The sequence below is a fragment of the Acinonyx jubatus genome, chromosome A2 (genome assembly GCF_027475565.1).
Source record: "Acinonyx jubatus isolate Ajub_Pintada_27869175 chromosome A2, VMU_Ajub_asm_v1.0, whole genome shotgun sequence".
Taxonomy (NCBI): Eukaryota; Metazoa; Chordata; class Mammalia; order Carnivora; family Felidae; genus Acinonyx; species Acinonyx jubatus.
This window is the reverse complement of record NC_069383.1, coordinates 48,974,511-48,992,435: the sequence shown is the minus strand read 5'-3', so window position 1 is coordinate 48,992,435 and position 17,925 is coordinate 48,974,511. Positions and strand designations below refer to the sequence as shown.

Sequence of the window (17,925 nt, the reverse complement as noted above, 5' to 3'; positions counted from 1 at the left end):
ATTTTTTTATAGGCTAGATTTTGAGTTGGGAATCGCATGAGAAGATTTTGAGTTTCATATGGAGCTTCAGTTTACTGTAGCTTGTTTGCTTTGTTTTGTTACAGAAATAGTATTGTCATGGTGAGTCTAAAGGCAGATGAACAATGTAAAGTGGTTTAGATGTTTCTGGAGATTAAAATGCTGTGAAAAATGTTAGTTTTTAATTATTTGCAGTTTTTCATAAATATCTCTCAGTTTGGTATTCCCAGTAAAATTTGCTTACGAGATTATTTTGGCAGTTTAGGTAACAGACTAGGTGCTGGTATTTTAATGCCTATTCACAAATTGTTTTTGCATTGACAACTTTCAGTACTAAACTGTTGATTATTTTAGCAGCTTGGGGAAGGAATCTTTCTCAAATACGTGATTCTCTGCCTTCCTAAAGAATACCTAATCTCACCTTGATGATTCAAGTTTATTAATTGAAACATCAACAGTAAACAGTGTGTTCATGTTCTGTTACTAAAGCTGTGTGATCCACTACTGAAATGTTATTGGATGTTTTGAGTTGTCTGCTTTTCTTTTTACTGGTAGCCATTTTTTTGTTGTTGACAGTGGGCCTGCCTGAATAGCCTTACTTCCCAAATTTGTTATATTTAATCTAGTATGGTTTTGGAAACTAATTAACCAGGCTTGATGAGTAAAATAGAATAAATGCATTTGTGAGTGAAAATGTCATTTTCCATGTCAGGATCATAAGACTTGGTATGAATTGGCTACTCAGAGAACTTACAACCTATTTTCTGGTTTTGAATTACTGAGTAGGTGATTTTTCTTAGTTCATGAGCTCTTATGTCTCATTATAACATCAGAATTCTACTCTTGAATCCCTTTCCCCTTTTATTGGGTAATAGGTGGTTAGAAGATACAGAATAATAAGGTTATCGTTGCCAAATTACATATGGCTTTAGAAAGTATAAAGGTAAGAAAAAAAAAGGTATGCGTTGCTTCGCACCCTTCTACCTGATGTTGAACGTGTCAGATTAGGTTGGTCTAAGTCTAGCACTTGAGCAACAGATTCTGTTGTTAGCTGGTTCATGGGAGCAGTGAATTGGTATAGGCTCTAAGTTATTCCAAAACAGGGAAAAAAGGTTATGAGATTTTTGGTTCCATTATATTTTTGATCCTTAGAAAGTTGTTTTATTAGAAGTATCTGTCATCAAGAATTTTGATAGTGGAGCTTCAAGACCTTTCCTTTTTTCTTTTCCATTATTTTCTTAGACAGTATTTGAAAATAGGTTTTATGCTTTTTTCCGAGATAATTGGGAAAATTGTGTTCATTATCATTTTATATGTACTTCTTTAAGCAGATTCATTGTTCAAATATTGCTGCTGGAAGCCCTAAATCTGGCAGCTAATGTGGTACAGAATTAAAATTTATTGTCCTAAATACTAGGGTTAGCAGATTCAACTACTGTATCATTTTACTGTACCTACAGATTTAAAAGCTGTCTAGATTTTAGTTACTTGAAGACTTAATATTCTTGAAGTATATTCCCCAATTTCTCAGTCTCTCATTAGGTTATATCTATTTTGTTTTTGTGCAGTGAGCAGTTTCCTCTTGACTGTGACCACCAGGGGATTGAAAAGCATGTGCAGACTCATTATGATCAGAATGTTTTAAATTTTGACTCCTTTTTATTGTGAGTTAGTAATACAGTTTAGCAGTTAAAGAAAAAATCACCTCAAATAGGCCACTATGGAGACCACAAAGTATCACTTCCATGCACCCTCTACCACACTTTTCTGACCAAGAGCTACTTTGAGTTTGGGTCAAGGTCGATCTTCAGCTTATCAGTAAATGTAACCTCTTAATCTTACTGAAGATTAAAACTTGTTTTTCTGTGTTGGTATCTATTTCCTAGTTTGAAAACTATGAATAAAGGAAACAGGGATTATCTTAATGTTACCACACTGAAAAAAATATGTACATAGTGTAGTATTTAACAGGGAATCATATGTAAACAAAAATATTTTCTCATGTGATGAATATGAAAAAAAAAAAAAAAAGATCTCCCTTACCCTTTCTTGGACTGTTTCGGAAGCAATAATCAGAGTAATAGCCAGGTAACCTCTCCTACCTCCCACTTCTGATGAAAGAACTCAGTATGTCTTTTGTTTCCTTAGAATTTCACACTGTATACACTTTGTTGGTACCTTTTCCCATGACAGACTCGATTGCTTAGCCCATTTGTAGTGGCTCTGGAACAAGCATAACTACCCAGCAATATAAGGACTTTCATCAGTGCCTGGTATACCTGTTTACGTATTGTTCATGACATGAGAGCAGTCAACAGCTGCTCAGAGGAAGAAAGCACATGGGCACTTTATGGCGATGTGGTTGGCTTTTGATGTGACATGAGTCTATATTTAGCTGTTGATGTAGCTCATGCAGATCTCTAAAAAGTGACCACAGGGATGTGGGCATGGAAATCCAAGCCAGCATTTGCTTTGATTCAAACTCAGATTTACAGGTTTTTAGCAATTTTCCTTGGCAATCTGTCAGACACTTAATACTGAATTTCCTTCTTTCACAACAGAGTTATGAGGCCTGTAGTTTGGTACATTCTTTGCTTTATCATAGTTTTCCAGTTTGATTTGCCTGTGTGTGTGCCCCCAAGAACATACACATGCAAAGTCGTATTTTACTAGTTTTCCTTGATAATTTCTGTGTATCATGTGATGGGATGTAGGTTACAAATTCATTGAATAATAGGAAACAAAGCAATCTTAAAATTTTTATGAAAGTGGTGATCTAGTCTCGTGTATGGAACAATAAAAAGTCAAAAGGTTACCTCCACGTAATAGGTTTAAAAAAGTTTACGGATCCGTACTTTATATACAGGTGTGGTACATTCTTCCACTAAATACTGTTTTTATTTCACGAAGACTTAGTCCATACTGAATGCTTTTAATGTTTATTGGGGGGGGGGCGGGCATGGGCAAGGGGCAGAGAGAGAGGGAGACACAGAATCTGAACGGGCTCCAAGCTGTCAGCACAGAGCCCGACGCAGGGCTCGAACCCACAAACTGTGAGATCATGACCTAAGTTGTGAGATCATGACCTAAGCTGAAGTTGGATGCTTAACCGACTGAGCTACCCAGGCGCCCCATGGTGAATGCTTTTAAAATTGACTTTTAAACCTTTATGTGAAAACTAATTGGTAACGGAAGTAAAATTTTGAAAAGTATAATCTTGATTCCTTTGTACTGTGCTTGAATTAAAGAGCATTCAGTTTCTCTCTTCTCAAAAGTTGCAAAATTATGTTTTGCCTAGGAAGATGAACATGTGCCCACTGCTCCCGATCCTCCAAGTGAGCATTTACGTGGGCATGGAACAGGCTTCTGCTTTGATTCCAGGTAATTTTTCCTTTCCCTTGTGTAGAGCTTGGATTATGTAGATGAGTGGTTCTCAAAGTATGGTCCCTAGAAACTTGTTAGAAATGTATATGATCAGGGCTGTACCTGGACCTTCTCAACCCAAAACTCTTGGTGTGGGCCCCAGGAGTATGTGTTTTAACATGCCTTCCTGGTGATTCAGATGCATGCAATCCTTTAAGAAGCAGTGCTCATGAATACTCGTAGTGGTCAAACTGAATGAATACTGTAGGCACATTATAAGTTCTGTTAATCTTTAGAGTTTTACAAAAGGCATTTTCTGTTAAAAATTGAGGAATTCTTGTCACTAAGCTTCATTTTACATAATGTGATTGCATTTTGGGGCTTTTAATGGAAAAGTTTTTGTCAGTCTAATTGTAAAACTCCATTGAGAGGCTTTAACAGTGGTTTATTACATAATTGTCAATAGCAAGCGTTTAGAAGCAGAGGTTTCTGAAGTGAAGACTTTCAAGGTAAGTTTAGTGTGAAATATCGGCTTACGTAGATAAATATAACATCTATCCTGAAGACTATTGCTGTTTAGAAATTTTACTTTTTGGAAATAGTAATTCTTTCATTTTTCTGTTTCTTCAAGCTTTGATGTTCACAAGAAGTGTCCCCTCTGTGAATTAATGTTCCCTCCCAACTATGATCAGAGCAAATTTGAAGAACATGTTGAAAGTCACTGGAAGGTGTGCCCAATGTGCAGCGAGCAGTTCCCTCCTGACTATGACCAGCAGGGCTTTGAAAGGCACGTGCAGACCCATTTTGATCAGAATGTTTTAAATTTTGACTAGTTACTTTTTATTATGAGTTAGCAATATAGTTTAAGAATTTAAAAAAATCACCTCCAATAGACCACTATGGAGACCACAAGGTATCCCTTCCACGTACCCTCTACCACACTTTTCTGAACAAGCGCTGCTTTGGAGTTTTGTGTTACTAGGGTCAATCTTCAGCTTATCAATAAATATAATTGTAACCCCTGTTAATCTTACAGCTTAAGAAAACTTTTTCTGTGTTTGTATCTTTATTTATTCCCCAGTTTGCAGAACTATATGAATAAAGGAAATGGATTGTTTTAATGTTACCACACTGAATATATATGTGGAGTGTGTGACTTAGCATAATATTTACAAGTTTCTGTTGACCTTGTTGATTGAGCATGACTACTAAATATTATGTAATAAAAATAATTTATCATAAGTGTGGCAAAATAATTATTTGAATACAGAAACTTCCATAATTTAACCCATGAAAGGATTTTTTTTAACTTTCTTTAAAAATGGAGCTGCATGTAGAATCAGCTCACATGCTTGCAGTATAGCAAATACTTTTTGATATTTGAAATGTTTGCTTTAGGAATAGAAGGCATATTTTGCTAATTTTATGACCAAAACATTTTAGAATGACTTGAGTGATTATTTTTAAGCCATCTTGAAGTTGTATTTCTGTCTAATGGGAAAATGGAACAAATACACCAGTGCAGTTGTTTCATAACAACTGTTTCATAGAAAGGATCTACTAAACAGTGGTGTTTGTGGCATAAAATCACAGAAAGTGTATCCATAACTTTTCCACATTTTCCTGATGGAGGAGAATTTTGAAAGAAGATTCTAAGTGATTGAAAATGTGATGTATAAATGCAAATCAATGTGTTCATTGTGTCTCTATGTAGTATTCTCATTAACATTAAAGAGGACACATTTTTGGAGATGTGTAATTTCATTGTCAAATTTATTTATGATAGCTTTTCATTAAGTGTAAACATCATTAACATCTTTTTTTCTTTTTTGGTCTGGGCTGTTAAGTTTCCAAACAGTGTTTCTCTTAAAATATGAATGGTAAGAATTTACTGTGATTTTGCTTCTTTTGTAGTTATCAAAATGTTTAAGCTTAAGCAAGGTAGCTGGGATGTTAACCTTATAATCGGCGGGGTGGCATTTCGGTGTGCTGTGTGTGAACTGCATTCACATCGTGTTGCTTGTGTTGGTTTCTGAAAGCCGAAGTTGGAATCCTTGAAAAAGAATTGTGAGTGCAGGGCAAGACGGGCTGTGGCAGACTAGAAGGCAGCAGTAGCCGAGACGCCCCCGGCTCACCTTCCCGGGAGGCGGACGTGCGGGTAAAACACGTTCAGTGGGGGTAGTCTCACGCCGCGTCCGTTCGTTACGGAGCAAGCCAACCTACGAGTATCCTCCCCGTGTTAGGGTGGTAAGGGACACTACTGAAAATACAGAGCCCTGTTTGTTTTGGGTCAGAGGCAGTTTATTTTAAATGATTTCATTTACATTTATAAGCAGCTTTTCTTGACAGCAATTTTGATTAAGTTGCCTTCAGTTCTAAAACAAACCTCTGTTGCTTTCAAACTTAATGTGCTCTGTCCCCAACAAAACATATGAAAATATAATTTAAAGCACAGTTTTCACAGACACAGTACGATACATTCACTATACACGGTATAACAAAATATTCCCATCCTTACCTGTTTAGTAATACTGTCACAAGGAATAAGTAAATAGAAATTGAATTTGTTTTATAGTTGAAAGAAATTTAACATGCACAATGACTATTTTATGACTGTTTAGCTGTTGAACTACTGATCCAGCCTACATTTCTTGCACTAGAAGGAGCAAAGCTAAATAATGATTGCTGACCTAAAAAAATTTTGGTCAATTATAGGTAGATATGAAGTATCCAAGCAGGGCCTTCTTATGCACCAACTAGTTGCTTCTCATTGTCTGGATCACCCTTTTTCAACCTAGAACACTGTATATTCAGGACCAAGACCACTCTTCAGAGATCTGAGGAAATTTTTCGAGGGCAGTGTCTTTAGAAATACTTTAAAATCCCTCATTATGAGGGATTGACAACTGAAGAATATAGAAGCTTACCCATCTGGCCAGTCATCCTTTCAGACTGTGTGAAGAATTGAGGAGGGACACCTGCTTCCCAGCTGTAAGACTTTCATCAAATGGGAACATGGAAAGTTATTTTGTAAGCAGTTCGAGTTTGCTTTTCACCAGTTTTGTGGGCAGTTAGCCATCTCAGAGCAATTTTTATTGCATAATGAGGCAGTTGGTAAACTCTTGCATGTTTAAGGAATAGCACTTGGGAGAAAAGAACACTCAAGGCATGATGGTATTGTTGGTGAGAAAAACTTCAGGAATGGTCCAGACGTAGGTCACTCTAATGGGTCATATTAGTCACTCTCTGACCACCTGCCACAAGAAGCACTTAATTGTCAATAAGGCTCAATTTCGTGTTTCGGCAAAATGTTTTATAAAGCTAAACAGACGTTGCCAATGGGAACACAGACCTCTACAATGTGATGGGAAAAGTGCCTTCAAAAAAAAAGTCGAAAAACACAATGAGCGTGAAGAAGAGGCAGTTGGGGGGTGGCGTGGGGGGATCTTACCAAAAATGTTCTCTTTGAAACGTGCTTGTAATTTTCTTATTTGCAACCCATAGGTTTGTTAGGGCAGTGGTTGCAAGAATTGGCAACACATAAAACATTAAATCTGTTGGCAATAGAGAACTACAAAGTGCTTTAAAACTTCACCTAAAGATGAAGATAGAACTAAGTTTCACACACACAAAATTTGCACTTAAGTATTTCAAAGTGTTTTCTAACAGATTTCAGGGAAAAGTATTTCACTAAACTGGTATCTTGGTCCACAAATATCAACAGGCATTAACTGAATCCCTTGCACCCAGCAGGCACTCCATGAATGTGTGTGAAATTAATGAGTGAACTGAATAGACTATTTTGTACAAAAATGCCATTTATAACACAAATGACTGGTAAGTCAGATGGCAAGATTTTCAGCTTTTTAAGGGGCAGAAGGATTTGCAAGATAATATAAAACACAGAAAGCACACCTTTTACGTATGTTATTTAAATATGAAAATACTTTTAGCATATTATGTTAAACATTCTTATTTATATTTCCATTACCTAAAGTCTTTCTACTCACAAATACTAACTCCATTATGTAAGGCATGGTAACCAGTCTAATAATGAAGGTATTATTTTGGTTTTGAACATAGTGAGTTGATGTGTTGAAAAACTTCAATCACATTACAATCTTGGGGGAAAAAAAAATCTCAGTGCCAGCCCCTCCTCCCCCCAGTTGATATCACTGCAATACAACCTAATAATATGCAACATGCCCTCAATCTTATTTTCTTTTGGGGGAAATGTGCTGAAGAACCTAGAGCTTTTTCTGTTTAGCACCTTATATCAAAGTAATGAAAATGGGTATGATGATGACATGTGCAAATGTACAAAATCATTAACTCTACAAAGATACATCATTCCAAAATTACAGAAAAGTTTTAAAGCATGCATTTAATTCTTTAAAGGGTTGCTGAATGCTTCCCCTGCAAAAAGGTGGCTGTTTTCAAAATCAGCAACTGCTGGTGAGGGTTTCTTGGCACAGTTGGGGACCAGCATGTTATTGCTGCATCTTCCTGATAATCTCAGCCGACACCGGGGGGTGGAAATTGATTGTGTGGTGCCGCAGGCCCTGAGCTGTCTTGTAACTCTTACCACAACGACATTTGAATGGTTTGCGGACGCGGATCTGTGTTCTGTGACCATTCTTAGCATGGTACTTTATGCCATTCACATTCTGTGGAGAAGACAAAACGTCACCGATTAGATGCAACCAAGATGTCAGACTGGGGAAAACCTCGGTGTGGGTCTGGATTACAATGGACGTCTCCTGGATGGCAGGTGTGTACAGGGTAGGCTTTGCCTGAGCTCTAGTGCCAGCAGCCTGATGTGATCGTGGGCCGTGCAGAGTGGGTCATTTACTCTGACAAATTTTACATAGACTATGTATTCGAGACTGTAGAAGGAAGCACAGTGAGTTCCTCTGCCTAGAACTGTACTTCCTTTCTGGATCATTTTTTCCATTTGGAAGAGCGTTAACAACAAACAGTCATCTAAACATAGCCTCAGGATGACCAAAAAACTGTCTTTCGAAAGAAGACACAGGGCAGTAGAGTTCAAGATCTATATAAATCCCTGATGCGGAAACTCACCTCAGTGTTTTGCTTCCAGACGGCTGGAATAACCTACCTTACCTGGAATTTTCGTCCATTTTCTACTTTGCATTAAGGCAGGGTCTCTGCCACAAATCTTGCCCCAAATCATGCCGGGACACAGTTGTGTGTGTTAAATAAGCACCCGTGGACAGACTGAACATTTATGTGCTGCATTCCAAACATAGGTTATGGAAGTCTCAACAATGTAAGAGTTCCAAAGTTCAAGCTGGCGTGCACATTCTGGATTTCTACTAAGATTCCATGCTTTGAATCACTCTACGGACTTAATTTACTATTGCTCAATCCCAATTAAGTGGTGAGAAAACGGGCATTGAGTGATGAAAGATTTAAGTAAAAATAAATGGCCTAAAAAAATTAGATGATTAGGTGATATTAGAGCATAGGTTCTCAACTCCCAGGTCTGCTACTGCCAGATTTGGGAGTAAGGGAGGACACAAGAGCGAGCTTGAAACAAAGACGGGAGAACAGGTCGTCAGAAGAGTGGGCCGTTCCCTAAAGTATCACATGAATCTGATTCCACTGAGCCTAGTCCTAAACCCAGCTCGGATTCCAACATAGCAGTCTTGAACTTTACTCATAAGATGCCCTTCCTGAGCTCCCAGGTACAGGGACGGCCTGCTGTTCCATGGGCATCTAGGACAGTGCCTGGCCCGTAGTAGATGCTCCATAAGCATCTGTGAATGGCGAATTTGTTAGAACGTGGTTCACTATTCTGGAGTAAGTTGAGTTGCCGTTAAAATGGGTTCAGTGATGATTATTACTATTTACATTCCCCTCTTAGAGATCCATAATGCACGTTATCCTGCTTGACTTAGTTGAACCCAGGGGTGCCAAACAGCAATCAGTTGGCTGTGTTCAGAGCCTGACGGTACTCAGTCCCGAATAAATACAATATGTGACATGTGCCCTTGATATAAAAACTAACTTTCAGTTCCCCGCAGGCCTTGATACTCTACATAAAGGAGAGGATGAAATCACTTGGGGATTTGATAAGGAAGAAAAATTAAACGAGCTGGGGTTGGAGGGGGTGGTGATGTTAGAGTGGAAAGTAAAGCCACCTGTAGCAGCGTGGTGACACCAACCAGCCTGAGAGCTGAAACGGAAATCACTCCCCCACTGGACTCCGCATGGCCGCAAATACAACGTCCAGGATGAGTCAGGTGGGAGTCACATCTTTAAAGTCCCTTTATTAAAGCAATCTGTGTCGAGGGTAGGTAATTGTACAAATGTAGAAAATGCAAAGGAAATAAAAAAAGAACAGGTTAATCACTATTGAACATCTGAGCTACCTCCTTCCAGCATTTTCCCCATGAGAGATCTATCATAGGAGATTGGAGTCTCCCATCATTATGTATTTTTTTTGAAAGAAGGATTTTGAGGGCATCATTTTATTCCATTGCCCTACTGTTAGAAATTTAGTGTTTCCTAAATTTGTGCTGTCATAGTGTGATGAACATCCTTGTATATCAATCTCTGCATCCCTGACGATGTGCTTGGGATGCATTTCTAGGAGACTATGGAGCTAAGAACATGGACTTTTTTTTTCTTTTTCTCTTTCTTTCTTTCTTTCTTTTTTTTTTTTTTGAAGTTCTGATTATTTACTGCCAAGTTGCTTTCTGGAAAGGTTGCCTGTTATACCCCCACCAGGGCTTCTGATGGGACAGTTAGGAGAGGGAAGGAGATTTAGATCCGCTGAGGGAGAGAAGGGCTGATGTGGCCTTCCCGGAAACCTCGAGCTCACACCTGCCTGGCTGTGTATCTGGACATTAGAGGCCGCCTTCACGCTTTCTTCACGATGCTGAAACCACTAAAGTTCTCCATGTAGCAGAGGGACCCTTCCAGAGAAAGTGCAGGGGACAGCTTGTTCTGTTGCCTATTTCTTAAAAATACCCTTAATTCTAACAACTCTAATATTTAAACTTATCAAAGGCAAAAAAACCTCAAAGCACCACAGCCCATCTTTTAAAGCCATTCCCAGTTACAAGCTTGGGGAGTCCTCTCTCTCTTGCCTGCAGTCAGAAGAAGAGTGTGGGTTGCACCAAGGTGGATGGGATCAGTTATTCCAGGCCTGAAACGTGTCTGGGACAAATCCAAAATCACGTTACTGCTCTGGGGTCCTGGTGGTTGGCTGGGGGCGGGGAGGGGCGTTGTCTTCTTCCCCATACATTTTGCCTCTGCTCCTTTATCCTCAGAGTATCTACTTGTCCAAGCCCTGTGATCGATGCTGAAGGGTCTATGAGCTGTGTGGACCCTTGGGGTGAAAAGCTAGTAAGTGCTCTCTCCAGTGGTATGAACAGAGCGAGCGGAAAGGTCAGGGGATCGAACTTCAGTTGGGGAATGAGGGCCGGGAAACTTGGTACGGCCTCCCCCAGAGGAGGTGGCATTTGAGCCGTGCCTTGAGAAGTGAGGGGAATTCAAATGAGAAGTGCTGATGGAGAGAGGAGGGAAAGGGAGCACCCCAGGCAAAGGGATTCATCCGGGAAACAACATGGAGACTCGGCTGTCCTGCCGGGCCCCTCTCCCTTGCCCAGCTCAGCATGAAGTCTAGAAAGTTAGGAACGTCACCTCTCTGTTCTGCAAATGCTGGGAAGTGGCGAGAAGCCCTGATCTGGGGTCGGTGCCCAAGCGGCTAACGGGTTAGAGACTCCCTGCCAACAGCGGACGAGTCTGAAGAGAGCCCTGGGAATGAACAACAAGATGGCACCACTTCTGGATTCTGCCTGACGCCACAGCACAGCCGCTCATTAAACCTTCCTCAAGCCAATACCCAATCCGACCGTCGCGCAGTAAATAAGAGGCAGGAATTACACCAGAGCTCACCACTGCCCTGCGGCCAGTAACTTCCCAGCAGAAAGAGTCAAACCGAAGCTTGAAAGGAGTATGACCACGCTTCCTCAAGCACTCGGTTAGAAGTAGTTACGTGTTTGTTCTTGGCCCACGTAGTATTACTTGGCATTCTGGCCCAGAAAAGGAAACTCACACTTCCCTCATGGAAATCAGGACCACTAATTGCCACCCGGGGTCATCTGTCAGCTGGAGGTACTGAGTCAGGCAGCCTCCGCAGCCCAAGCTTCACTCAATTTTCTTTTGGCCTTACGTGCAGAAAGAACACTCAAGTCCCCAACCACCCAGATGCAGACAACTACAGGAGAAATTGCTGGAAACCCAAGAGAAAAATTACAGCAAAAGAATAATGGTAGGAAAACAAGTGAGGTGGGGAGGCGGGGGGAGGCTGTGGAGAAGGAATGAAGGGGGCAGGGAAGCCTGGAGAGACGGGCATCTGGAAAGCAGGCAGGAATCAATGAGCGAATTCTCGGTCTAGCTTTGTCCACTTTGAAATAAACAGAGAAGGAAAACTCTCTTTCTGCCACGCAAGAGCTACCCTCTGGAAAAATGGGCCTGACAATCCCTCGGCTTTCTGGCCTCCCGAGGTAACAGCCTCCTTGCCTTTCCTACTCTGCCTTCCATGCCTCTGACGTAGAAAATGTGTGTCCAGGGGCGCCTGGATGGCTCAGTCGGTTAAGCGTCCGACTTCGGCTCAGGTCATGATCTCGCGGTCCGCGAGTTCGAGCCCCGCGTCGGGCTCTGTGCTGACAGCTCAGAGCCTGGAGCCTGTTTCCGATTCTGTGTCCCCCTCTTTCTCTGACCCTCCCCTGTTCATGCTCGCGGTCTCAAAAAAATAAATAAACGCTAACAAAAAAATTAAAAAAAAAAAAAAAAAAGAAAGAAAGAAAACGTGCGTCTGTAACTCTGAGTCATGTTCTGACCCCAACAGCTCCCCTGTCCTGATGGGAGATTCTCACACCTCCACCTTGGCGTTTTCATTTTACACAAAGCATATCTGGACTTTTCCATGATAAAATGCTAACAGTATAAAATAGGTGAAACCTTGGCCACTTAGTCTTGTGATTCATTTGTGTTGCATGCTTCTATATAGTGGCTGGCACAAAAAACACTGAAGTCGTTTTCTTTTTTAGTGTTCAGGGACGTATTTAAGAGCAACGTGAGAACTGCTTATGCTGTTGCACATCTTTTAAGCCTTTTTATTAAAAAAAAGGTCAACCTGCTGAGCTATGGGTAAATTCGCATATCGTCAAATGTACCAAGTATGTTTCTGATTTTTGTATTTCTGTCTCACAGCTGGATTTTAAAGAGTTGCTGACACTTGGCAGAAGTGTTGCAGTTGTTTTTTTTTTTTTAAAGTGTTTGTTTATTTAGTTTTGAGGGGGAGAGGGGCAGAGAGAGGGAGACAGAATCCCAAGCAGGCTCCACACGGTCAGCACAGAACCCGACGTGGGGCTCGCACTCATAAACCGTGAGATCGTGACCTGAGCTGAAGTCAGACACTTAACCGACGGAGCCACCCAGGCGCCCCGAAAAGTAAAAGACTTTTTAATCAAGTATATATCATCAGCTAAGAATGTATAGATTTTAATATTTATATAATAAATATTCTTCCTTCCTAAAAAAAAAAAAAATTGTTTTTTAAGGCTCCCTCTGGACTGACACCTGAATGTTGTGGGTGTTTCTCATTGTTTTGTCCCTTTGAGTTTACGTAACAGAAGATCTAGTGCCCCAGGCTGTTCATGACACCCAGCCAGGCTCTCGGAGACACGGGTTCCACATCATCTATATAGAGAGGGCACTGAGGTGGGCCATTGGTGAGAAAGATTTCAAAGCCCCCTTTTCTGCCTTTCCTGCCAGTAGGGGGGGCTGGTGGGGGGGGGAGGGGGCAAGAGCTCCCTCCCCGAAAGCTAAATACCCTAGCACATCCACTACTTTTAAGACGTCAAGGCCGCCTGCGGAGAGCCACCTGCACAGCCAACCACTGAGGCAGGTGCTTGGCAAACAGGTGACACACTTGATATTCTGACTGATAGGACATGAGTTTGAAGACCACCGGGAACACGATCCTCCTACCAAAAACACCCCCTCTTTCGACCTGCAGCTCCCGCGTAGATGAGCAAAGGGGAAACCCCACCGAACTGCCAGGGACCAGGGGCCCGCATGTGCCCAGGCACATGTCTCCGGGAGGACCGGGCACTCAGCCGGCACGGGAGAGGGGGGCGTCTCTGCCCGGGCTGCACGCTCGCTTCGGAAGGAGGAGCTGCTACCCGACGTGGGGCTTGTTTTTCCACGCAGTCATGCCCGGTGGGGTGGTGGTACCGCGTTTACCTTGTATCTCTTTTTACATCCAGGAACCGGGCAGGCAAAAGGCTTCTCTTCCCCTCCGTTCATGCACATCGAGCTGAGGATGGCTTCGGAGCTTATGGCGCTCTCCGTGGTCCAGGACTCATCGCTGTCGGACTCCTCGTAGTCGACCTCCTCCTCGTCGTACTCGCTGCCTGCAGGGTCAGACAAGCGCAAGAGCCGTCAGCAGCGGTCCTAGGGCTGCCTCCAGTTTGCTCCTGCCACCCGCAGGGCAGGGAGGAATGGGTGACCACATGGGGGCCACTCCTCCTGCCCTGGGAGAACATTCCAGGCACAAAGGGACTGCCCTGGGGGCAGAGAGACCTGCGTTTCCACTAAGAGACCAGATTAAGAGCTACCCAACGACTCCTGGCGGGCAATTAGCTGAGCAAGAACCTGGCGGGCAATTAGCTGAGCAAGAACTTGACCGGGACGTCCTGGAAGGCCAGTCCGTGACTCCAAAGGTGCCGGGAAGGCTCTGAGGCCCAAGCCGAAGACACCCAGCCACGGCAGACACCCCTGCCCGAACACGTACACACCGGCTACGTCTGACGTTCCAATGCACAGAATTCTGTCCCCAGAAGTTCACACGTATTAGCCTCGTAAATGCAAGCACCTGCGGGAGGGGGTTACACTTGACACTGAATAGCTAGCTACACTTCAGTGGGACTTAATTTCAGATCTTTTCCTTTACAGCTCAAACTGAGAGGACTACGAGGAAATCTGGACCTAAAAGGGGGTTACCAGAAGCTAGGGAGCGGGGGGCTGGGGGGACCCAGAAACACCTGAAGCTCCAAACCCAACTCATGTCCAAGTACAAGTTGCAGCTCATGGAGGACCAAACACCTCCCTACCACACCTGTCCCCAGGGTCCTGTCTACACCTGTCTTTTCACGGCATTGCCTGTGAGGGCGGGCTCACCCATCCCAGTCAGACTGCTCGGATGGGAGGAGGGGGCTCCCTTGTGTTCCTGACGTTAAGAGCTCTGTTCGGAATTGAATCAAAAATGTGCTTCCCAGACTTCTGTTCAGGACGGTGGGGACGGAGAACCACTTCAACAAGCAGCCGCTTTTTGCTCTTTTTTTTTTAATGAGGCCCAAAGCCATTTATGTCGAGCTTTTGCACAATACAACCCCGAAGGACATAATTCTAAAGATCATAAACAGTGTAAAATAATATGTTGACAAGTCTTAATGCATTTACAAGCCCCGTGGAATAAATAGGAATTATAGCACAACATTAATAAGAATTATATGGTAGCAATTACAGTTGTGAAATTCATCCCCCAGGTGTGAGGCTAAATTGCACCAGGGGCCTGCCTGGGTGCTCCGTGGTCTGTCTCTGCCACATCAATTATTTCAACACCAAATATTGGCATTTTTATTGGGTTTCATTTTAATAGGCATTAATAAGATTGTTTGAAGAGCCAATTGAGCCAGGCACAAGGACGCCGGCCTCTGAAGCTAACACTTAAAAGGATCCACGAAGGAAGGAAGGGACTTCAGGTTGATGGCGCGCCTCTTGTGTTTCAGGCACGGTCGATGCATTATCTCATTCAACCCTGGAGAGGACTGTTGCTTTCGAAACAGGAGGAAACCGAGTCCAGTGGGGTTCAAGAGCTTATGCGCTTTCAATGAGCTATTAAGGGACACTGCTTTTTTCCCCCACCATGCCTCCCGGCCTCCACTGCCAGCTGCACTCCCTTTCGCTGGTTCTTTATCATCTATCACTCTGGAGTCCAGAGCAGTCTGTTTTGAGGCCTATTTAGAAACTCGGCTGGCACAGAAAAATCAATTTGGCAAAAGGTTTGGAATTCAGCTTTCAGCTGGGTTGAAATAACTCTGGGTTTCGGTAACCCTGCTGTATTGGCCTGCAGCCCCCAGGAATAAGAGACCCGTTTGGAAATGCTTCTACGCGACAACACAGGGGTATATACTCCGCCGTGTTTCGGAGTCTGTGAGCAACTTCTGAAATCTGTTTTTAAGTAGGGCATTGTTTAGGACGTTTTACTCTTAAACAAATGCCACATGCTGGTGTCCTTTAAATTGCTTGTTAGAAAACTATAAATGCTATTTCACAAAGCTCCTCCAGCAGGCCTTCGGAAAGTTCGAATGACTAATTTACCCATCTAATTGGGCTAATTTGTTAACCTGAATACCAAGAACCATGCGACATTTACAACTGGGGGGGGGGGGAACCTCAGACCAACTGAGGGCTTAATGAAGCCCAGCAGAAGAGAAAACTTCAAGACTCCCCTGGATCAAAGGGAGCCAGCCCCTGAGGGGTGGAGGCTGGGGACACAGTCGCCTGGAAACCACGCGGCATCCTGCAGGTAGGGGGACCACACAATTCATCATCCGAGCTGGGGCGCCTGTGAGGGGAAACGCCAGCCCCGGATGACAGGCGTGAAGGGGCACTGTCCCTGGCTAACTGCCCACCCCCCCACCCCCTGGCAACGCACCAGTTCACCACAGGGACCGCTGGGGCCCTCTGCGAAATTAACCGGCTCCCTTGGTAGGGGATCAAGAAGCACCTGTTTACACTGAATTCTATCCTGTAACAGACATCAGTGCACGTCTTGGCTGGGCATGTCAGCTGAGTGACAAGCTACTGGCTTCCGCTTTCTCTTCTGTGAAAGGGACACAAATCTCTTCCCTGCAGTTTAAGGATTAGAATTAACGCCTACAGAATGTCTGCACATAGTAAGTGCTCAAAAACGTGGAAGACAACGTAACATCATTTTTGTGATAACGTTACATGAACACGTTGCATATGATACGTTTAGAAAGGCCTGTTGTGAAATCAAGCAAAAACTAAGATAATTCTGAAAGACATGGGAATCTCCACTAGAAAGACAAGCGCATTGTGTGGACTTCTCAGTGTGGGCAGAGCTAAGCACCTCCCCATCTACAGGGAGGTCTGTGAGCCCAGGTCTGGGGGCTTGTGTGAGCCCTGGTCGGCCACTGACAAGCTGTGTGGCCCCGGGCAAGTGACATCACCTCTCTGATCTTTTAGACTCCTTACCTGTAAAATGGGCTAATGCTACTAACCAGCCCGTAAGGCTGCGTGAAGCATAGCTGAGTTCCTGTTTTTCAAAACAATATACCGGTGGGGCGCCTGGTGGCTCAGTCAGTTAAGCGGCCGACTTCGGCTCAGGTCACGATCTCACAGTTTGTGAGTTCAAGCCCCGCGTCGGGCTCTGTGCTGACAGCTCGGAGCCTGGAGCCTGTTTTGGATTCTGTTTCCCTCGCTCTCTCTGGCCCTCCCCCACCCATGCGCTCGCATGCTCTCTCTCTCTCTCAAAAATAAGTAAATGTTAAAAAAGAGTTGTTTTTTTTTTAAATTTAAAACAATACACCGAGAACAACGCCTGGCGCAGGATAAACATTAAAGGAGTATTTGGTACATAAACAAGTAAAACATTATAAAAACAGGTTCCTCATTTCGCCCACCGTTCCCTCGCTCTTGAGGGTACAGAAGTGTGTGTGTGTGTCGGGGGGGGGGGGGGGGGCTCTGTTGCTTATCTTAACTGTACCCGAAATGCCACCCTGTCGTCCAACAGAGCTGTGAGCAGCTGGAAGGCGAGGCCTGGTCCTCAGCTGCTGGCCGTCTTTCATTCTGCGGCCAGGGGACCTGCGGCAGGTGGGGACAGGCGCGCTCTGCTCCCAGGCCACACGCACGCACGTGCCAGCACCCGCCTGGTGCTGACATCTGGAAGACGTGCCAGCAGGGCCCGGGGTGTCCTGCAGAAAACATCCGCAAACGGCCACCGCCCTTCGTCTGCTCTTGAACATCTTTGCGCCCTAGGAAGAGCGAACCCGAAAGTAAAGTTACCTCCGGAGTTACGAAAACATTTGGGCCAAGCCCCTCTCTCTTGTGCTGTATTCATTTCCTCGCGTCTTTGCATGGAGAAAAAATAAGCCCCAGGGCGGTTCATTTGTCATGTGTGCTGCATCTGCGATTTTCAAAACGAACTTCATGAGTTCCTGGTAGCTTCCAGACCATTGCCCAAGTTGCCCCGCCCGTTATGGGAAGTGGGGCGTGGCAAAGCTGGTTCTCCCAGCAGGGGCCGCCCGACAATTTGGTCCTACATCCGATCAATTAAACCTTGTTGAGTATGAGCATGTGGGAATGTATTTATTGGAAAAGGCATGTGTGCACGAACACGTTACTGTACAAACATACGCAAATCAAAGGATGAGGATAAAAGAAAAAGTAAATGTATCATAATAGAGGGGCGCCTGGGCG

General features: G+C 43.6%; 2 protein-coding genes across 3 annotated transcripts in view; one reads left to right on the top strand and one right to left on the bottom strand.

Annotated features, from left to right (window-relative positions):
- The window catches only part of TAX1BP1 (Tax1 binding protein 1), an 87,421-nt gene extending 82,914 nt beyond the window's left edge, over positions 1 to 4,507 (top strand). For both annotated transcript variants that reach the window (XM_027075171.2, XM_027075170.2), the window contains exons 17-18: positions 3,317 to 3,399; positions 4,013 to 4,507. In XM_027075171.2, the coding sequence (XP_026930972.1) occupies positions 3,317 to 3,399; positions 4,013 to 4,214 (285 nt within the window). In that variant the 3' untranslated portion in view covers positions 4,215 to 4,507. The remainder of the gene's footprint in view (positions 1 to 3,316; positions 3,400 to 4,012) is intronic.
- A 3,240-nt stretch (positions 4,508 to 7,747) lies between these two features.
- Positions 7,748 to 17,925, bottom strand: part of JAZF1 (JAZF zinc finger 1) — a 332,500-nt gene continuing 322,322 nt past the window's right edge. The window contains exons 4-5 of the mRNA XM_027075172.2: positions 13,663 to 13,832; positions 7,748 to 8,048 (exon numbers count right to left, since the gene is read on the bottom strand). Coding sequence (XP_026930973.1) covers positions 7,872 to 8,048; positions 13,663 to 13,832 — 347 coding nt within the window. The 3' untranslated portion in view covers positions 7,748 to 7,871. The remainder of the gene's footprint in view (positions 8,049 to 13,662; positions 13,833 to 17,925) is intronic.